The 23,717-nt window shown below is 36.9% G+C and overlaps 1 protein-coding gene across 2 annotated transcripts in view; it reads left to right on the top strand.

Annotated features, from left to right (window-relative positions):
• LOC150107170 (uncharacterized) overlaps positions 1 to 23,717 on the top strand; it is a 305,950-nt gene that overhangs the window by 270,040 nt on the left and 12,193 nt on the right. For both annotated transcript variants that reach the window (XM_090391700.1, XM_090391701.1), the window contains exon 3: positions 10,316 to 10,512. In XM_090391700.1, the coding sequence (XP_090247826.1) occupies positions 10,316 to 10,512 (197 nt within the window). The remainder of the gene's footprint in view (positions 1 to 10,315; positions 10,513 to 23,717) is intronic.

The following is a 23,717-nucleotide window of genomic DNA, read 5'->3' on the forward strand; positions in this document are numbered from 1 at the left end:
GATTTGAGAGGAAGTGTTCACTTGTTTGCTGATGATGCAAAGTTGGCTAGAGCAATTATGAGTGCACAAGATGTCAAAATTTTACAGGATGATTTGGATAGTTTGGAGGACTGGGCTAGGAAAAATGGATGTCAATTTAATGTGGCAAAGTGTAAGGTTATGCACTTTGGGGTGAAAAGAATAGCAGCAGTATATCACATTGGTGGAACCATACTCCAGGAGATTGATGAGGCCAGGGATTTGGGAGTGTTGGTGGATAGGGAATTGACGTTTAGGGGGTACATTGCAAAAGTGGCTAAATCAGCTCATCAAATCACTTGGCTTCTGAAAAATACTTTAACATGCAGAGACAAACAAGTTATTGTTCCTCTGTATCGAGCCTTGATAAGACCCCATCTGGACTACTGTGCCCACTTATGGGTGCCAGGATTTCTTCGTGATGGGGAGGAAGTGGAGAGGATCCAGAGACGAGTGACCAAGATGATAGCAGTTCTGTGGAATGAACCTTATGAGAATAGGTTGAAGATTTGTGGGTTGCAAAAATTGGTCGATAGGCAGAAAAGGGGTGATATGATTGAGACATTCAAATTACTGAAAGGTTTCTATAAGATTATCCAGAAGATATTTTTGAAAATAGGACTGGTGGTGGGAGGACTAGGGCCCATGCATGAATGTGGTTAACAAGGGTGTTAGAGCTAGGTTTTTTACTTGGAGAGTGGTGAATGAGTGGAATAAGCTGCCAGAGTCTGTTGTGGGTGCTACGACCGTGAATGAGTTCAAGGCAAGGTATGATAGATACTGTGTGAATGTTGAATAGTTGTTCTTGATATGATGTTAGGCCCACCCTTGATGAGTCTGTTGACTCCTTGGAGTTGCCCAGAATAATAATAATAATAATAACAAGTTGTGTATGGAGGAGTGATATCCCAGAAGAGGAAAGTCACTAGTGGCAGCATGCCCCAGGGGTCTGTTTCGGGGCCATTGTTGTTAAATTTGTATGTAAATGACACTGGAAAGGCTTGAATGGCGATGCAAAGTTGGGAGAGTTGGGAGAAGTAGAACAGTTGTAGCTTTGCAAGAGGACCTAAATAGGTGAGTGTGTGGAGATGTCATTTTAATATTACAAATTTGGGAAGCAAAGATGGGATGCAGAGTATAAGATTGATGGGGATATTTTAGAGGAGTTGAAGGATTTGGGGATTGTGGCAGATAGGGATGTGAAATTTCATGGACATTTTGCTGAAATTGTGAGGATGACACAGTGGATTATGGAAATGATGTGGAAAACACTGACATGTAGAAGTAAGGATGTTTCGATTCCATTGTAAAAGACTTCGATCAGTTTGCATATGGATTACTGTACAGATTTGGTTGCCAGGTTTTCAAAAGGTTGATGAGATGTTGGAAAGGGGTCCCCATCTCATCAATGATCATAGCTGTGCAACACACTGACTACACTTCCTATCACATTATTATTTTTTATTCTTCTCAGCCACCTCCTGATATTCAGTCTTACCTTCTTGTTTCCAATCAAGTCATTTGTTCCTACACTACCATCTCATTTGGTCACTTAGTCCTCATATCAAACACTTCACAGTCATTTGATCATTTTACCTTTCAGGAAACAAACCCTATGCATCTTCTCATTCACCACACCTCTAATAATTAAATTCCAATGCATCACCACTTGCGAGTCTTTCCTTTCCTCTTTCATTTGGATGTTATTCATTTCACTCTTCTTCACTCTCTCATATGTATCTACAGTTCTCTTCATTTTATTCTGTAAATTCAGTATAGTACTTATTTTAAATTATATATTAAATTTAAATTTCCTGATTTACGCTCACTTGTAGACTTACACTTTTTTTACCGTGTAGGCATTCAGAACTGAATCCTATGGAATACGTTGGTTACTCCTTATTCCTGGAGGTATCCTATGTCCGTAGAGGCATGTGTTCATGGGGTGGGGCTGGTTTCCTGCTTGCGGGAGGAAACCCCCCGAGATAAACTGGTGAGAAAAACTCTGCAGTCCACACCAAAGACTGGCTAACTTGGCTATGTCTGAGAAAGATCCTTAGCTTCTCACATCAGCAATGGGAATCGAACCTATGACACTCCTTTCCAGGCATATGGTTGTGAAGCACATAAACACTAGGCTAACTGCGTGGACAAATATAAATTTAAATAAATATATTTAATTTAAATATATATAATATAAATATATTTAAATTATATATTCTCTACTTATATTTTATTTGAATTCATTAAATTACATAGTTTATTTTTTAACGATGCACATATTAGTTTAAGTACAGAATAAAATTTAGTTCCTGATAGTTTGTTTTATACAGCTGTCTGAAGCAAAAGTGATGTTTGTATCCCTCGAAATGGATAACATTGAGTGTCATACGGTTATAAAATTCTTTGTAAAAGAAGGTTTAATGCCAAAAGAAATTCATTCTAAGTTCATCAAAGTGCACGGGCACTCTTCTCTTTCATTTTCGACAATTAAGAAATGGGTTGCCGAGTTTAAACGCGGCCATACCAGCCTTGAAGACGATCCATGTGAAGGACGTCCAAAAAGTGTAACACCACCAGAAATCATGGATCAGTGAATGATATGGTATTGGATGATGAGCGAGTCAAAGCACGTGAAATTGCTGAGACTATGTGCATTTCAAAAGAACGTGTAGGATACATTTTGCATGAAGAATTACAAATGAAAAAGCTTTGTGCAAGATTGGTGCTGTGCAGATCAAAATTGCACTGGCACGAAAATCTCTGAACAGTGCTTGGAGTGTTTTAACAAGAATAAAACTGATTTTGTGAGTCGATTTATTACTATTGATGAGACTTGGATTCACCATTACACACCAGAATCCACACAGCAGTCAAAACAGTAGACAGAAGCTGGTTGTTCAGCACCAAAGAAGACAAAGTCGATTCCATCAGCAGGAAAGGTCATGGCATCAGTGTTTTGGGATGCTAAAGGCATTTTGTTTATTAATTATCTTGCAAAGGGTAAACCAATAACTGGGGAATATTAATGTGATCTTTTAACCAGACTAGAAAAAATTCGTGAGAAAGGACCCGGTTTGCAGAAGAAAAAATCATCCTTCATCAGGACAATGCACCTGCCCACAAAGGTGTTTTAGCAATGGCAAAACTAAGGGATCTGCACTATGAATTGTTGGAACATCCACTCTATTTGGCTCCATCTGCCTTCTATCTCTTCCCAAAACTAAAACTCTTCCTCCTCGCTGGTCAGCATTTTTCTTGGAATCAAGAGGTGATTGCAGATGTAGAGGGGTATTTCACAGATCTTACTGAGAACCACTACAGGGACGGGATAATGGCACTGGGTCATCACTGTAATAAATGTATTATTCTTAAGGGAGATTATGTTGAAAAATAAAAATAATTTTGAAATTATAAATTCATTTTTTCATTGTTAGGCCAAGAATTTTTCAGACCATAATCGTACTACACGTAGCTGATGACTGAGAGAAGAAATGTAAAATTCGATGTAGCTTGGAATTTTACAAGCACTTTACATCGACACTTTTACAGAGGTCACATCTCAAAAGTTTGTAATGTAAAAATAACCTTGTATAAAGAATGTATATGTTACCGCTAAAGTGCAGAAATCAGTTATTCTGCAGATTATCTAGGTATTGTGCAGATTAACTAGGGTGATCCGTTAATGTGCGGAAAATTGTTTCATTTCTCAAATTACCTAGGTAATCTGCAAATTACCTAGATAATCTGCACATTACCTACTAGGCACTCGTTAAAGTGAAAATAAGGTCTGACGTAAAGATATTTCTACAGCAGGGACATCTTCTTTCGTTAAAAATCTCTCTTTGCAAACACTGAATTCAGATTTTGCATACAATTGTTTTAAAATACCCGTTTTAGTACACCAAGTTTATAAAAGCCATCCTCTGTTTTACTAAGAACCACAGCTAAAATTGAGCGGGCATCAGTTTTTGCTCTGTCTACTTCCGGTACTTTAATTCTCACAGTGACACCTTCATCAACATTTGGGTGCTTTGCATTAGAAACTGCTAACATTTTCTTTACTTGCTTTTCTAAACCTTTCTTGGCTTCATCACGCTGTTTTTTCTGATCCTTATTCTTTTTACAGATGTTGCACAATACATTCTTACCATACCCTTCCTCTTTAGGATCGATTTCACCACAAATTACATGAACAAACATGTCACACGATTTACACTTGTGAGCACCTGATGCTGCTTTTGAGCAAACAATACAGACCATTTCTTGTATAGTCCTCTTTACAGACTCTGTACGAAACTGTGATGGCGATTCTGCTGAAGTTGAGGGTAACTCAGTGATGAATTCTTCAACATGCAGAGGTGATTCCTTGGAGGTGCAGGGTAACTGAATATTCTTCATAACTGTATCCTCAATCAATGGTATAGAAGGCAGTTTAAGATTACTATCGATAAATTCTTGTATTTCTATAGGTGATTCTGTAGAAGCAGGGGATAACGGAATGTCCTCTTGAGTAAGATTTGACTGTGATCCCATAATCACAGTTTCTTGTGAATCTTCTAATTTTTCAAGGTCTTCTTCAGTATTTATCGAATGTAATACACTTTGTGGTATAATAGAAGAAGACAATCCCACTTTTGCGGGACAACCGAACATGGCTTCGTATGGACTTCTTTTAATTGCAGAATGAAAGGCACGATTCTTCATGAATTGAACAAATCTTACGCCCTCACTCCACTTGTTAGTTTGGTTATCAGCCATCCAAGTAGTGAGCATGTTTTCTATGTCTTGATTCGCTCGTTCTACACTTCCTTGACTTTGGCTGTGTCTAGGTTTGCCATTAACCATTTTGATTTCTGGCCACAACTGTGTTACACATTCTAAGATTTTATTACAAAATTAGCGTCCGTTATCAGAATGCAAAATACTTGGAGTGCCAAAAAGGAGAAAAATATCAAGCAAGTTATAAGCTATTTCATCCGCCCGTTTTGATGTGAGCGGCTTCAATACAACAAATTTTGTTAAGTGGTCTTGGTATACGAGAAGAAACTTAAACTTTCCATCTGGTTGAGATTGGTAATCGATGAGATCCACCTGGCATCTGCTATTGAAATGCGATGAAATAATGCTTTACAACAATCCCTTTTTTCGCACTTTTTTTTTTTTTTGACAAGGTTCGCATAAATCCAAAAACATTTTTATTTGGGATTGGGTTATGTTTTTATAAAGTGTATTTAATTGCCTGATCATTCTGTCTCTTCCACCGTGGCCAATTGACAAATGAGTAGAATACAATATGTCAAACAATTCTTCGGCATGGACAAACTTTTTCACACTTTCTCGCGCATCCGACAACGGCTCAATGAGTTTTTCACAGCCTTGTACAGTTAACACATCATACCTTTGAATTATTCGATAATCTCGAGATGATTCTTTCTTCTTGGAAACTTTTATTCGCTTTACATCTTCAATTATGGAATCATACTTTCGTTTTGTCATTAAAACACTATTATATTTTGAATCTTCGCTAAAGAGGTTTGCTAAAAATCTTTTCTTCATTTTACTCACCAATTCGGTGCTTGCCTGCATAATAGGAGCTAAATTTATCTGCTTTAAAAAAATCACGACACAAATTCAAAAGGTTGTTTCTCTCATTTCCTTTCCCTACTCCTTCCCACATCTCATTCCACTTTTAGTTTCGTTTTGCCAGAAATGAGAGAAACAAACTTTTGAACTTTAACGATATGGAAGCCGTTAATGTGCACATTACCTAGGTAAAATGCAGAAAACTCTTTATTCTGCACGTTAACGAAGCAAATCAGTTAATCTGCAGATTAGCTAGGTAATGTGCACATTAACGGCTTTCGAGCTTTAGTGGTAACATATATAATACCATGGAAAATTTAACCTGCCCAAAATGTAGTAAACAAGGAATGGGTAAAGTTAGTAACAACAAAAGAAAATGCTGTGCCATTGGAAACTGTATGTTATTGTTTTAACTAAGTGCTTTGGAACCCCTTGTTTACAAGCTCTGTGTGTGTGTCCACCTCAAGGTCGTTCTTAAAAGGGTGGCGGATCAGTCGAAGTTCTGCTGTCCGACAAATCAGATTTTAGAAGTGCACTAGGAGAAGAAAGAAATGGTCGGCCTGAACAGAAGATCAAGGAGTTGCGCGAATTCTTCGGGGGTCTCGACCCTTCGTGCAAGGTCCCGGACGAGAACATCAGAGATTGGCGGAAATTGGCAGTCAGAATTAGAGGACACAACTATATGGCACGGTCACACCAGAGGTCAGGGAATGAAGAGAGAATCACTGATAAATATACCGGAAGCAGTTTAGATCGGATATTGTTGCAGCGGGAGGTCACCGAAGCCAGTAACCACAGAGCAAACTGCACGCACAGGAAAACTTGCACCACCACCTGGATCGCATGTGCACCGTATGCTGAAACCTCTTGCCCAAGCTATCGAGTCCGAAAAATTTGCATTCCAATGCCCGTCACCATCCTTAGAGACGCCGGTGAAGCTAGACACTGCAGAAGGAAGCCTAAGGCCTGAGACAGAAGGCAAAGTCTAGGAACTCTAGTGCCAATCCTTGAATGAGTGCGCGACACAGATAATGGATCCTATGTGAGTTTATTCCTTTTTACATGTCCTGTATTTCTTTTATGTAATCTAGGAGAAATAATTTAGATGGACTGATAAGATACTAAGAAATAGCAGTGTATATGAGAAAGTTTTTGCTTGTTAATGAGTGGAATACTCTTGTGTAATAACTTGATATAGCATGCTAACTTCTTTATGAATAGATTAGAGTTTTAATCAATAAGTAGAAAGGTAAATGAGTATTTATGCTGTAAAATTTGCTTAGAGTTGAAAAGGGAAGTTTTAATGCTATAGTTTTTCGGATAGGTTAAGAGAGTAACCTCCCTATCGTTTAATTGATGTATTATTGTTGTTTAATTTGTATATAAATGATATAGGGAATGGCTTAAAGGGAGATATTCAGTTGTTTGTTGATGATGCAAAGTTGGGTAGCGCAATAAAAAATCAAGCTGATGTTGAAAGTTGGCAGGATGATTTAAATAAGCTGGTAAAATGGGAAAAGATAATGGATGTCAGTTCAATGTGGAAAAGTGTAAAGTCATGCATTTTGGGATTAAAAGATTACCAGTTGTGTACTACATTGATGGAAAGGTACTCCACGACACGAGATTGATGAGGCTAGGGACTTAGGGGTGTTGGTAGATAGGGAGATGAAGTTCAGAGGACACATTGCTAAGGTGTCCAAGATTGCACATAGGATTACTTGGTTGTCGAGGAACACACTGACATCCAGAGATAGAGGCTATTATTCCCCATTATAAAGCGTTGATACTTCCACATTTGGATTACTGTGCTCAGGTCTGGTCACCTGGATTCCTTGGAGATGAGGAGGCTGTGGAGAGGGTTCAGAGAAGAGTGACCAAGTTGGTGAGTGATGTAAAAAATGCTCCCTACATTGATAGATTGAGAGCTTGTGGATTGCAGAGATTGGTTGATATGCGAAGAAGAGGGGATATGATAGAAACATTTAAATTACTGAAAGGTTTTTATAGGATTGATGCAGGGGAAATGTTTCAGCTGTGTGATTGTGATGGAAAAACAAGAGGTCATCCCTGGAAATTAAAGAAGAGTGTGGTTAACAAAGGTGTCAGAACAAGGTTTTTTGCTTGGAGGGTGGTGAACGAGTGGAATTCATTGCCTGACTTAGTTGTGAGCTCTTCGTCTGTAAATGAATTCAAGAAGAGATATGACACATATTGTTTTGCTAGTTTGGGTCTCCCGTGATGAGTCTACTGACTCCATGGAGATACCCGTAATAATAATAATAATAATAATAATAATTATTATTATTGTATTAGTGTAAATAAATGTGTTTTAATTATATGTCAACAGAGTGCCGCCCGATCTTTTGCTTAAATTGCACTGTTCCTAAATAAACACAGACTTGAGAGCAGGAAACAAATAAGGAATTAGAAGCATGATTTAAGTACTGGTGAACTGCGACTGTTTATGCTATTTTATTTGAGGGAATTATGGTAGAGAGAGAGAGATCTACCGGCCGTATAATTACTGAGGCTTATGCCAAGAGAAGAATATTGGTGGCGCAGTCTAACAAATAAATTTTCCAGTAATCTTCAGCATAGGACAAGTGGTGCAAAAGGCAGATCAAACTTTGTATGAAATAGTAGTAATAATATACAACAATTGAGAGTTTACAACGGCGCAACAGCCGATAACATATTACAATATAGTAATAATATAAAAAAGGCAAATATATAGATTAAACATCACAAATAGGAAAAAAGACCATACTATTACAATGGCACAGTCAACAGGATTTGAATGTGGGGAAATCCCAAAGGATTAAAAAGTTTGTGTTGAAAAAAAATAAACGTGTATAAAGGAATGTACATAATCCTGTGGCATTGTAATAGTATGGTGTTTTTTTTTTCTTATTTGTGACCTTTAATCTATATATTTGCCTCTATATTATTACTATATTGTAATATGTTGTTGGCTGCTGCGCCGTTGTAAACTCTTGATTGTTCTCTATTATTACTACTATTTCTATCTTAATTATTATTCTCTATCCTTGCTTACTTATTCTACCTTAGTGACCTTACTATTTCATACAAAGTTTATCCACTTTTTGCATTACTTGTCGTATACCTAAGAGTACTGGAAAATTTATTTGTTAGACTGTGCCACCAGTATTCCCTTCATGGCATAAGACTTGATAATGCGGCCAGCAGATTTCTCTCTCTCTCTTTCTCTCTAGCATAAATTCTTTCAATTGAAATAACATAAACAGTCGTGGTTCATAAGTACTTGAATTACGCTTCTAATATCTTATGTTTCCTGCTCTCAAGTCCGCTTTTATTTAGAAACAGTGCATTGTAAGCAAAAGATCAGGTGGTACTCTGTTGACATATAAATAAAACACATTTATTTACATTAATACAAAAGTACATCAATTATACAATAGGGAGGTTACTCTCGCAACCTATCTGAAAACTACAGCGTTAAAAACTTCCCTTTTCAACTCTAAGCAAATTTTACAGCATGAATACCCATTTACTTTTCTACTTATTGCTTAAAACTCCAATCTATTCATAAGTTAGCATGCTATATCAAGCTATTACACAAGAGTATTCCGCTCATTAACAAGCAAAAACTTTCTCATATACACTGCTATTTCTTAGTATCTTATCAGTCCATCTAAATTATTTCTCCTAGATTACATTAAAGAAATACAGGACATGTAAAAAGGAATAAACTCACATAGGATCCGTTATCTGTGTCGCACACTCATTCAAGGATCGGCACTAGAGTTCCTAGACTTTGCCTTCTGTCTCAGGCCTCCTTCACCAGTGTCTGTCAGGATGGTGGTGGGCTTTGGAATACAAATTTTCGGCACTCAATAACTTGGGCAAGAGGTTTCAGCATATGGAGAGCACATGCGATCCAGGTGGCGGTGCAAGTTTTCCGGCGCTTGAATTTCGATCTGTGGTTACTGGCTTTGGTGACCTCCTGCTGCAACGACATCTGATCTAAACTGCGTCCTGTATATTCATCACCGATTCTCTCTTCATTCCCTGACCTCTGACTTAACGCACCGTATAGTCATATCCTCTAATTCTGACTGCCGATCTCTGATGTTCTTGTCAGCGCCTTTTTATTTCACCTTCTCCGGGACCTTGCACGAAGGGTTGAGACCTCCGAAGAATTCTGCATGACTCCTTGATCTTCTGTTCAGGCTGACCATTTCTTTCTTCTCCTAGTGCGCTTCTAAAATCCGATTTGTCAGACAGCGGAACTTCGACTGATCCGTGCCGACCCTTTTAAAAATGACCTTCAGGTGGGATACACAAAGCTTGTAAACAAAGGTTCCAAAGCACTTAGTTAAAACAATAACATACAGTTTCCAGTGACACAGCATTTTCTTTTGTTGTTACTAACTTTACCCATTCCTTGTTTACTACATTTTGGGCAGGTTAAATTTTCCATAGGATTATATACATTCTTTATACAAGGTTATTTTTACATTACAAACTTTTGAGATGTGACCTCTGTAAAAGTCGATGTAAAGCGCTTGTAAAATTCTAAGCTACATCGAATTTTACAGTAATATCTATGAAATGTTTGACAAGCAAGACTATAGGTTCTGAACCAGATTGTCTATCTTCTAAAAATCAGTTCTCTTTCATTGTTCTTATACAAAGACGTTACATAACTTTTTTTTCTCCTTTTCAGGTACTGTTTTTCATCAAACATCTCCTTTTCAACTCAGAAATCGAGGGTCTAGAAATGAGCACATTGCAGTTAGCAATCGTTTAGATAGTGCTTATTGTAGTCAAGCTTCTGACAACATTAATACATCTTTGGGAAGAGATTGTTATTGTCAAAATCAGCAGTGTAGTTTTTATGCACTTCGAGAAACAGAATTTATTGTAAGTTTTAAATATTAAGATAATGAAACAATTTGATAGTGATTTTAATGCTTTCCTTATAGGTTACCACATTAAGCAAACGAACAAAAAAAAAAAACGTTTAATTTTCTTGCCCAAAAAGCTTCGGAAAAACTTTTATTGGGATTATAGTGCCAACTATAGAACGTTCCTAAATAACAACAAGTGAGATCATCCACGCTCTATGAATGTATTGTACGTGCTCTATTCTTTGTTTAATATAATTGGAATCGGTTGATTTTAGTTTGTAACAGTTTTTTACTTTTTAGTGCCTTACATCAGTTATGTACCCTGAAGATGCCAACAGACTTAGTTGGTGAAACTTAGTTGTTTATTATATACACTTGATCAATATAATCCCAATAAAAGTTTTTCCAAACAAAAAAAAGTTGCAACACTGTGTAATAAATGACATTTTCTCTGTTGATAATACCAGATCATGAATCAAACCTTTAACCAAATGAGGACTAGTACAATATATTTCAGGCAGTTACTCATTTAGTTATTGTTATGACTATAATACATTTAGTTTAATCCTTTATCTCAGTGTAAGCAAACAAAGTTTGCGCCTGAAGTATCTTCAGACACAAAGGATTAAACTAAATTTATTATAGTCTAACCAAGTGGGAAAAAACTTCGAACATCTTTCTCTAAATCCAGAGTAAGTTAATAATAAGGTGCGATACCTTTTGGCAACTCGTATAGATAAATATGACTTCTCTGTTACTTCCATCTTAGCATCGCCACCTCTGGGTCTGGCTCCCACTGATGAGACCTCAATAAAGGTCGAAACCGGTCTGGGTAGTGGCCCTTCCCTTAATGCATAGCATTATACATGTCTGCAAGGAGATGTGCTTTGCATGATGGGAGATACTAAGACAAGTGATGAGAGCTTAGTCCACCTTTACCATGAGTTGCCTCAGTCCTGAAGATACTTCAGGTGCAAACTTTGTTTGCTTATACTTGGATAAAGGATTAAACTAAATTTATTATAAAATTGGGAAGGGGTGACATTATTGATTGCCATTTATGAGAATGAGACTTTTCTAAATTTGGCAGTAGAGAGAGACAGTTCAGATTTAAATTTGGGTGATGTGGAAGTGCTTCAGAACTCTCTTTACACAACTGCTCAAACCCAAACTAGCACTGATGTAAAAGGCAAGTTTTGGACCATAGAAATATCGTGATCTACTACAACAACAGAAACGGCCCCAAGTCCTGCACGGCCCACACTCACCTTTCTATAGCGGCGGGGAGTGAGGTGCTAATAATCTCGCAGATGAAAACAGACCGCCTCTTAAATCTATGAAAATGGCAATCGGTACCCTCAATACTCGAACTTTGGCAAGAGACTACAGAATAGATTTATTAATCAAAGAATTAACCAATATCAACTTGGATATCCTGCTAGTGAATGAAACAAAAAGATTGAAAGAACTGACAGCAAGATGGTACAATGGCTCACAGATACTCCTCAGAGCATCCTCTAAGCTCACCAAGTCGATCCTTTCTTGTAACATCATATCCGAAAGAATAGGTGTACTTGTAATTGGAATAGAGTACAATATAACAATAAAATTAATATCCTGCTATGCTCCAACATCTGTAGCTAATAATCAAGAAACAGAAAATTTTTACATGAATCTTGAACAGGCATTAAATTACAAGTCAATATACAAATTTGTTGGTGGAGACTTTAATGTCAAAATAGGATGTGAAAAAGAAAACGAAAAGTTTATAGGACCACATGGCCTGGGAGAAAGAAATAGAAGAGGAGAGAGATTAGCCAAATTTGCTGCAGCTGAACAACTCTTTATCATGAACACTTTTTTCCAACAAACGTCCAGGAAGAAGATGGACTTTGCAATCACCGAATGGAGACACAAAAAATGAAATTGACTACATTTTAACAGACTGTAAAAGATTGGTGCAATAGGCAAAACATACTTCAACATAGATTCTGACCACAGACTCCTCAGAGCCATTATAAGAATAGACCACAAAAAACCACAAAAGACAACCACAAGTTCAGAAAGTACATAGAAGAGACTGAATAGACTATTAAGAACTGTTACATAAATGATGGCGATATTGACTTTATTAATAAATTCAACGAGTGCAAGAAAAAATCAGAAATTCCTGTGAAACAAAGGAAAAGAGAACGACTCTCACCTCAAACTATAGAACTACTGAAAAAGAGAAAAGTACTGAAGAAATCTGAAGAAAATTTTCTAGAATACAAAATTATCTGTAAGTTACTAAGGAAAACAATTTCAGAAGACTACAAAGCTTTCAGGATACAAAAACTAAGAGAAGCAGTGCAGGCAAAAACCAGCCTGACAAAAATAGAGAAAGACTTAAATTTTAAACAGTCAATTCCATCTGCTTTACAGGATCAAAATGGAGAAAAACATACTAATAGAAAAAAGGATAGAAGAAATTGTGCAGAATTTTTACAATGATCTCTATGCAACTAAGTGCAAGTTTCAGAACCTATCATTCCAAAACCAAGCAATATACCAGATGTACTTCCAGAAGAAATAGAACATGCCCTTAAGAAAATGAGTAAAGGTAAAGCCTCAGGACTTGATCATGTTAAGGCTGAAGAAATCCAACAAGGTGGACCAATTATTTTCAAAGCATTGGCTGCCAGATTCATGTGGTACTTCAAAGAAAGAAAGATTCCAGAGGAATGGAAGACCTCAAAAACCTACTTCTATTAAAAAAAAAAGGGAACAAGGAAGACATAAAAAACTATCATCCAATCTGTCTACTCTCTCACATATATAAAATCATGACCAGAGTAATACTGAACAGAATCCAAAATGCTCTCGAAGACAGTAGAGAGCAGGCAGGGTTCAGAAGAGGCTTCTCCACAATAGATCATATCCAGATTATTTCACAACTAACAGAAAAATGCAGAGAATACCGAATCCCTCTATGTCTCTTCTTTATTAATTTTAAAAAAGCATTTGATACCATAGACCACAATGCAGTCATCAGTGCCTTACTGGAAATAAATGTGGACCCTACTTACATCCACATAAAAGAAATTAACAAAAATCAGACCACACAAATAACCCTATTTGATCAACCTATAAATATAGATATAAACAGAGGGGTTCGTCAAGGTGATGTGATCTCCCCAAATCTGTTTACCAGCACTTTAGAATACATTCTGAAAAAAATAGACCTAAATGAAGGAATAAGCATAGATGGTGAAAAACTACAAATCCTTATGTTTGCCGATGATCTAGTACCGTATCCCACACCCAAGGATTCCTTGGAGTTGCCCATAATAATAATAAAAAAGACCTAGAAGAAATGGGTGAAAAAATATACACAAACAGCAGTAAGATAGGCTTAGAAATGAATCTAGAAAAAACAAAATGGATCAAAAACATCTACACAAGTGACAGTCAATTGTATTGATAACCTATGTATTGTATTGGTCACCTATGTGTTGATAACATCCCTATAGAACAAGTTGACTCCTACAATTACTTAGGACAAACAATAAAAATGAATAACGATTTATCTGAAGAACTAAAAGAAAGAAAGCTGCATGGCTATCATTCAACAGACTAAAAGAAATACTCACTGATCCAAATCTTGACATCTCTGTGAAAGCCAAACTATGTAATAGTGACATTCTTCCATCACTCACATATGAATCAGAAACATGGAACACAATTGAGTTATTTAGAGACTCTCAGAATAACTCAGCGTGCAATAGAACATAGGATTTGTAACATCAGCAAAATGGAACATGTTAGAAACATGGAACTAAGAAAGAGATCAGGCATAAAAGATATGGTAACTGCAGTATATGAAAGCAAGGTGAGATGGGCAGGTCACATAGCCAGATGCAGGGATAACAGATGGACATATAGAATACTCAACTGGGAACCAAGAATAAAGAGAAAACCAGGAAGACCACTTACAAGATGGGAAGAGCCACTAGCGAAATCTATGGGTATAACATGGAAGAGAGAGAGCCTCAAGATCGAGATCGTTGGAGGTATCTTTGTGACCTGCACTCATGGAGAAATCCTGAGTGAAACACAGGTCCATCAAGGTAATTCTACCACCACATTTATGCAATGATACTATCTTACCACCTCCCTTCCAAAACCTTAGGCACACCTTTCCATAGCTAGACTCTCATTGAAAAGCCAAGTCAACAGAACTGTTAGTTCTTAAGGTAATTCTACCACCACATTTATGCAATGATACTATCTTACCACCTCCCTTCCAAAACCTTAGGCACACCTTTCCATAGCTAGACTCTCATTGAAAAGCCAAGTCAACAGAACTGTTAGTTCTTAAGCACATTCTCTCAAAACATCAGAAAAAGCTCCACTGTTTCATTGATATCCAGAGCACTTAGCATGTGAAGCATACTCTCCTCATACATTTCCACACTTTGAACCGTCCTCATCCCTTCAGTAATTTCCAGGATGTGATAAAGTGATAATTAAACAATTCCACTATGTCTTCTGCATCAGTTACTCGACTCTTATTTTTGTCATTCTTCTGCAATCATTTCTCCTCCTACCAGCTCCATAACAAAATAATTCCTTTGGATTTTCCTTGGATCTCAGAGCAAATCGTTTCTCATACTCAAGTTTTGTCTTCTTACCATGCAAATCACTAGCCTGAGTTTATACTGTTCATTCATCTGATCTCTCTCTCCCCCCTTCCCTTTTCTTATACTTCTCCAAAACCTCTTTTTCATCTACATTTGTCATTTGAATATTGTTTGTCATCCACTTTACATCAAAATATGTTCTTTTTCATGCCATTGCTGCTAATAAATATTTCTTCATATTTCCCAGGCACCAGTGATATCTTGTTCTTCCATCCATGAACTGGCTCAAGCTGATGTCTAAGATTATTATAATGACCTGCCCTATAATTCCACATAAATTCTTTTCTCCTAGATACTTCTGCATGTCTGTTCATCCCTCAACAGGTTATACTGGTTAAACACTGGTTAATCAAGTCAAGACTACATGGTTAACTTTCTCCAATGTGTAGGGATGTCATCTTCGAGTCCGATCCTCTGATGCTATGACCAAATCAAGAACTCTTGAATTGAAACATTTGTGGCCTAAAACATTTGTCCCTCAAGAATTCCAGAAATTCCATTCCTTACATCTTGCACACTTTTCCCAATTTATACTGTTATCAATAAAATCTCTTATAATGATTACTCGTTTTGAACTTGCCAAACTCAACTGCTTCAACATCTACTTTTTGTCCTCTGTGCTGCCTAGCTTATAGCAACATCCCACTAAATATCCTGTCACACCCACCATCACTCACACCATATGTTCTCAAAACCATTAGTGCCATTTCCTCCCAAATTCTCCAAGCTGAGAGGACACAACCGATCATTTATAACAAGTAATACTCCAACACCATATGCTATATCCTGCTATTTCTACTGTTGTCACCCAATGTGGTCCCAGAGGCTATCAATACCACCAATTCATCTCCTTTGTTCCTTATATTCCCTGTATTTTTATAAGAAATATCAATGCATTGTCAGTGTTCTATTTCTATTATTATTCCTTCCAGACTCCACTGGACTCTGCATTACGCTATACATCCCCCCCCCCTCTTCCAAATAACTGTTCCCACTCACACTCAGCTTACCCAGAGAACATTCTCTCCAGATGCTTACATTCTCCCTCATTCAAATGCAGTTGATTTCTTGCATACAGCTTTCTTCTATCTTCAAATGCACTCCAGCCATCCACATAATACAAGCCTCTCTTTCGACACATTCTTGCTATTATGCCATTCAGTATCAATGCTCTTCTCCATAACTATGCATTATCATATGAGAATGAGGAATGAAAATCTCATTCTCCTGCCTCTCATACTCTTTGCTGTACAATTTTAAACATTAACCTAATTTTTCACCACCTAGTTCACACTTCTCAGGTCATTCATGTCCACCATAATCATCTCGTACACCCCTTCACCTCGCTCAATTGCCATAACCACACTGTGTCATTTGTCCAGACAAGCATTCCTTTGGCATTCTACTTAGCATTTCATGAATCATTGAATATCCACACATTACACCTCTAGCTGCACTGTTTCTTCCTTGCTCATATGCATCCCTCTCCTTGTACTTCCACTTATCTGCCTTCCTGTCATCTTTCCATTTCTCCTCTTCTTTCTCTCTCCTATCATTTTCATGACTTTCCCTCTCTCTCACTCCAACTTTTGTTCACCTCCAATCAGCTGAACTTCCTAGTCTCTTAATTAATCGCTTCTTTTCAGCTTTTGAACTCATTCTTCAAACATTCAACTTCTTTCAGTACCCCTCTCTCTCTCTCTCCAAGCAACCTACTCTCGCTCGCCATTCACCCATCCAATCATCACCATCCTATAAACCTACTACTAAAAAAAAAATTCATGGGACCAGCAACATTGCCAGGCAGATGTATTTTTTCCCCACAAAATGGCCAGCAGACCATGTCGGTAATCCTGTATATATATATAATAAATTTAGTTTAATCCTTTATCCAAGTGTGAGCAAACAAAGTTTGCACCTGAAAATATCTTCAGGACTGAATATGGTGTTGTACTACCTTACAGGGGTAAGGCAGTACAACACCAGGCAACTCATGGCAAAGGTGGACCAAGCTAACATCACTCCTATCCCAGTATAGTTTGCCCACCGATTTGAGGTCCCTCGACACTTCTGCGCATCTCAGAAAAAGAAGAATCCATTCCGATAATAGGGTAATCAGTCCGTATAGTGGGATGAGTTGTTTATTATTACCGGTCGGAAAATTAACTTCTCTTTTATGATTATTGTAGTTAACTATGTTGCTTGTATAACAGTTGGAAAATTTTACCTATAAAGCACGTGATTTCGCGTGTTGGCGACCAATTCGGACGTCCTTCATTTTTTTCTCCCCTTCAGCATGAATCGACTATTCTTGGAAAGACGCGAAGCAGGGACCTGGAAATGGTGGGCGAACTATATCTCCCATAATGCAAAACACATCTCCTTGCGGATATGTATAATGTTATGCATTAAGGGAAGGGCCACTACCCAGACTAGTTTCGACAGCCTGGCTCCCACTGAAGAGACCTCAATAAACGTCGAAACTAGTCTGGGTAGTGGCCCTTCCCTTAATGCATAATATTATACATATCTGCAAGGAGATATGTTTTGCATTATGGGAGATACTGGGATAGGAGTGATGTTAGCTTGGTCCACCTTTGCCACGAGTTGCCTGGTGTTACACTGCCTTAACCCAGTAAGGTAGTACAACACCATATTCAGTCCTGAAAATATTTTCAGGTGCAAACTTTGTTTGCTCACACTTGGATAAAGGATTAAACTAAATTTATTATAGTCTAACCAAGTGAAAAATAAACTTTTAAAATCCTGTATATACTTTACTAGTTTTTTGTTTCCTTTTATTCTTTCATTTTAGTTTTTCCAAATTTTAGGTTTTGTAATTTTAGATTCGAAATCTAGTTCGTTCCATTCATCATTTTCCTTGTTTACTGTTTATATTCATGTTTCATTTTTGGCTGTTCACTGTACATATCTAAATTCACATAACTAAGTTTCATTCTCAGCACTCTTTCTCATATTGTTTATTTCATATTAAGTTTAGCTCCAAATATATTGTTATTGCTATTTTCTGAAATTGTGATACTAGGTATATTCTTTTAACCACTTAATATAATTTAGATTTTATGTTAAATGTAAATTTGCCTTAGGTTGGTATTGGATGATGGAGGGATTACCTCCATCACCCAAAAGGCTTTGCTATTTCCATCATAGCTACTATTACAGGAACAACATGAAATTGTAGTTTCAGTAAATTTCCAGATGTTTATAAAATTTTCTGGGCATGTGACATTTGTTATGTCAGACAAGTGGAACATTCATGAGAAATTTGTGTGGAAACATATCAAGATATCGAGAACAAAATAATACTACACAATTAGGCCTGCCTTATACTACTAAGGAAAAAACATCAAAAAAAGGAGGTAATTTGGGAGCTGACCAAAATGCCATATACTGAATTAAATAAGTATATTTGCAAATTTAAAGAAGACTCCAAAGTTCAACACAGTGCAATAAAAATCAAGGCCTTATCCTAAACTATCTATGATCTGCATACATAAATGATCTAAAAATTAGAGAAATAGGTTATGACAGAAGTTATGCAGTACAGATTAAAGATAACGATTGTGACGGGTCTATGGAATGCTCCTTACAAGTACAGGTTAAAGATTTGTGAGTTACAGAAATTGGTTGATAAGTGGAAATAGTGACATGATTAAGACATACAAATTATTGAAAGGTTTCCACAGGATTGATAGAGGAAATTTTTCAGAATATGTCTGATGTGTGTGTGTGAGTGGGGGTGTGGGGAGAACTAGGAGTCATCTGTGGAAATTGAGAAAGAGTTAGCAAGGGTGTGATGACAACATTTTTTCTTGGAGAGTTGTGAATGAGTGGAATAGGTTGCCAGTTTGTTGTAGGTGTCATATTGGTGTATGAGTTCAAAGCAAAGTATGATAGATTTGTGTGAATACTGGATAGTGTTAGACAATGTTTAGTCTCCATCAGTGAGTCTACGGACTCTATGGAGTTGCCTGTGTAATAATAATAATAGGAAATAATGCATGTATGATTTGCATGCACCATGATTAAGTTTATTTCTGATTAAGTTAACATAGTGTGTAGCGAATATAGTATAAGAAAATAAGTAAAATTATTTATTCATTTATATAAAATTTTTTTTGAATAATTAATTATTTAAATGCTTAGTTTTTCTCTTATTCCACATAAATGTATTCAGTTATTTCCATATTTATTTTGACATCTTCACTAAAATTGTGCCTAATTAGTTAAAATCTTTAACTTTATTTATAGGCTCTTTTCTCATAGTCTTTTCATTTTTTTTTTTTTTTTCTTGTAGATTTTCATGTCAGTCTTGTTATGCAGTTATTCAGCTTATTTAAACAATCCTAAAGACTTGTCAACTTGTAAAGAGCTGAATGGAATATTTTTAATTTTGATATTAGGTTAAATGTCATTTTCTTTCAGTATTGTGAACTAGACAGATAATGATTATAGTAGAGCGTGCGCATCCTTCTCTTACATCTAATTTTACATGGAAACCATCTTTCTATTTCTATAATTTGTTGATGTTTGGAGTGAATTTGATGGAAAAAAAGGAGTTGTGTATGTCTGATGGATTGCATTTGAATGGGCTGGAGAAAATATTGTTTGGCAAGACATTTGAAGTGCAAAATCAGTGAAACTAGAAATGTGGGTTTAGCCATATGCTGAGTGCATTTCTCAGGTTTCGAATGTGAATGGATTCATAATTACATTATGTAAGGATGATTATGGGTCCAAAGCGATGTTGAAATGTATGTATGTATGTGAATTCTTGAAGCATGAGAAATAAAGGAGAGGAGTTTCTGGCATTAGTCAGCTTGATATGGCCAAAGACATTAGCATTATTGAGTTTTGGTTGACAGAAGATGAATTTTGTTGATGGTGTGTGACACACACACACATTATTACTGATGACAGCCAAAGAAATGCAACCAAAAAAAGGAGTTAAGGAGAATTTTACGACTGGGGCAATGGTTCATTTGAGGTGTAAAATAGAGGCCTACAACACAAAATATATTGTTGGTTACTGCTATAGGCCTGTGGGTGGGAGTGCACAGAAAGATGTGGATGCCATGCATTGGCAGATTAGCACGAGTACAAGCTGAGCAATTATTATGGGGGACTTCAATATTGGGGACATTGGAGAGAGAGAGAGAGAGAAAGGGTGCCATGGTAAGATGGAGATGGAATGTATACAGTTACTAAGGGGAATCATTATCTGAAACAGTATGTGATGGAAGGTAACTGGAGTTTGAGAGTGCTAGATCTGGTCATAGCATTAGAAGATATACTATAACAAAAGTAAACACTCTGCCTCTGATTGGGGAAAGTAACCAGTTGTATTCTGTGAAGTTACTAAACATGTGTGGTTATTAGTTAAGAAGAGGTATATGTGGAACTACAAAGCTGGCAATTATGATTAACTTAGGAGGCAGCTTGGAACTGTGCCATGGCATAAGATGTTGCAAGGAAAGAATGTCAGTAATGCATGGGAAATGGTCTGGGATCATTTGAGGTAAGTAGTATCAGACCACATACCTAGGGTGTGAAGGATAAATGAAGTGGGAGTTAATTGGACGAGTAATATCATATAGTAGCTGAAAAAAAGAAAACAATAGTGATCATCATGCCCAACGAGCAATAAAAAGCATAGACAAGAAGAGTAAAGCGTTTTTATTTTTTTTGGCTGTGTAGTGATGGTAAGAGATGGGCAGAAGCAGAAGAAATAGTTGAGATACTGCAGCTGCTGCTGTGGTAGAGGGTGATGTTAAAATTTAGGTAGACAAATTGGAGATGCTTAGTATATCGAGAAATATCAGTGTGAATACAGCAATGGGATTGGATTGCATATTGGCCCATATATTATGAGAATGTGCTGGATAACTGGCAGTACCTTCATGAAAGGATATGAGGGAGTGGAAAGGAGGTAAGATAGTTCCTTAACAAAAAGAAGGTTCCAAGACCGAAGTAGCAAAGAAGGTATGTCCACCATATCAAATAACATCCTTCTTTTGTTTGTAAAAAGAAGGATGTTATTTGATATGGTGACTCTATAATAAACCATGCTATTGATGAGTGAGTTATAACTTCAAGTTTTTCCAGAGCGAAAAGGAAAGGACATGAAAGGATTGTTGGAAGAGGCAAGAGTGAGAAAGTGAACACCATCAGTATTTTACCTCGATATGATAAAAATGAATTAAGAAGAAGGGCTATCATGGCAAACGATTTAATGCATAGGCTGTGTAGAAGAAACGGATGCGAGTTTTTGGATGTAAGTTTGAGGGAAGATTGGATTTGTATAAGAAGGATGTCCTAAACCTGAAAGTGTTTAGTATCATGAGTCTAGAAAAACTTATAACTGGTATGAGACCTAACACAGAGAGTCTGGGAAACTAAATTATAAAGGGAGGAATGGTGAGAATGTGAGTGTAAGAGCAACAATGTTATATAACTGTGTTAATGATGGGAATGGGCTTTATTATGGAAATGTTGATGAGGAAAGAATGATTTCGACTTTGTGTTCATCCAGATTGGACCAATCAACATGTGCAAAGATGTCTACATGTATAAGGCACTAGAGAAGAATAGAGATCTGCAAGTTGTCTAAATGTGTCATGCAGACTGCAGAGAAGAGTATACAAAAGAACATGCAGGCAAATTATTATGTCTGTACACGAATGCTAGGAGTATCAGAAACAAAGGGGTAGAGTTTGTTGCCTTGATCAACATGTTGGGACCTCAGACTGTAGGCATTAGTGAAACCTGGCTATCAGAATCAGACATACTAACTGGTATCGAGTATAAAGGGTACAACATTTTTAGGACGTATAGATAGGAGAGGAGGGGGACATGCTGTTAATGATATCAGATGACTTGAATCCAGTTAGAGTTGAGACCTATGATTGTAGTACTACTACTAACAGTATTTCATGTGGCAGTGAGTTTGAAGCTATCTGGTGTGACGTGAAAACTAACAACATTAATTCATAGTGGAGTGCTGTTACAGACCTGGTGGATTGGTTGCCAGTGATGAAGAAATGCATCACCAAATAGAAAAGGTGAGCACAAAAAGAGTAATCATAATGGAGGACTTGAATTATCCAAATATTGATTGAATAGCAGTAGAATCTCATGAGAAGAATGAAAATGAATTTATTGAGCTGTTGCAGGACAACTTCTTAGGCAGCATATGATAAATGGCACTCAAGGTCAAAGTGTGTTAGATTTGATTATAGTGTCAGAGGATGTTTCAATTAAAGACATAACTATTCTGCCTCCTGTTAGTGACAGTGATCACTTGGGAAGTGACTAAGTTTATGAATGTTCCATTCTGAGTTAAGTGGAATGGGATCGGTTGCTGGATGGGAAGAATATCAAATGGGAAGCATTTAAACAATACAATATCAGAATGTGTCCCGAGAGTTTGAAGAATAAATAGGGTAGGAGTCAAATGGATGTGTAATCTTATTAAGCAAGAGATTCATGAGAAAAGGATGATGTCCATTATGAAAATTATAAGTAGCAGGCTAAAATAGTCACAACTCTTGTACAGAAAGCAAAGTTTGAGTATGAAAAGAAACTGGTTCTGTGTGCTAAAGACAACTCCACAAGAATTCTAAAGATATGCTACAAGTAAAAGAAAGAATGACTCTTCTAAATGCAAATGGCATGAGGGTTACAGATGCAGAAGAGGTTGTTCAATTAACGAGTGCCCATTTTGTTAAAAGCTAAGAACCTGGTGTACCAACATTGAGCTTACTGCCTACCTCTTCACTGGATGAAGAAACTCAGGTGCATGAGTACAATGTATTGGAACTGTTGCACAAACTGAATAAGAATTCAGCAAAAGGGACTAATGGAATATCAGACGTGTGCTAAAAAATTGTTAAGCTGAACAGACTATTTACTATGAATCTCAGAGCAAGGAAGATTCCATGGGAATGGAAAGAATGTATGGTAAATCCATTGCACAAAGGTGGCGCAAAGACCGATGTATCCAACTATTGACCAATTAGTATCTCAGGAGTGGTGGTGAAGATTTTCGAAAAATTGGTTAGGGCACGCATTCAAAAATGGATTGACAGTGAATCTCTACTTTGCAATGAGCAACATGGGTTTACTAATTTTAAGGTCATCTTTTAGCAACTTGCTCACATTCTATAATAATGTTACCATCAAACTAGACAAGGGGAATGGATACACAATGATACATTTGGATTTTGCTAAGGCTTTGACAGAATACAGCATGGATGATGTTGCATAAATTGGAGAATGTGGGTTTGGGTTATACAATATTAACTTGGATAAGAGGATGGCTGACTGACAGATATCAAAAAGTGGTATATGGGGGGGATGTGAGTCTGCAAGATTTAAGGTAACCAGTGGTGTACCCACAAGGATCAGTGCTTGGTCCATTGTTATTCAATCTGTACATTAATGATATTGTAAAGGATATAAGACATACAGCTATTTGCTGATGATGCAAAGATAGGTAGTGTAATTAGGAATGCTG

Source organism: Typopeltis vanoorti, chromosome 4 (genome assembly GCF_054136105.1).
Source record: "Typopeltis vanoorti isolate ZY-2024b chromosome 4, IOZ_Tvanoo_1.0, whole genome shotgun sequence".
Taxonomy (NCBI): domain Eukaryota; kingdom Metazoa; phylum Arthropoda; class Arachnida; order Uropygi; family Thelyphonidae; genus Typopeltis; species Typopeltis vanoorti.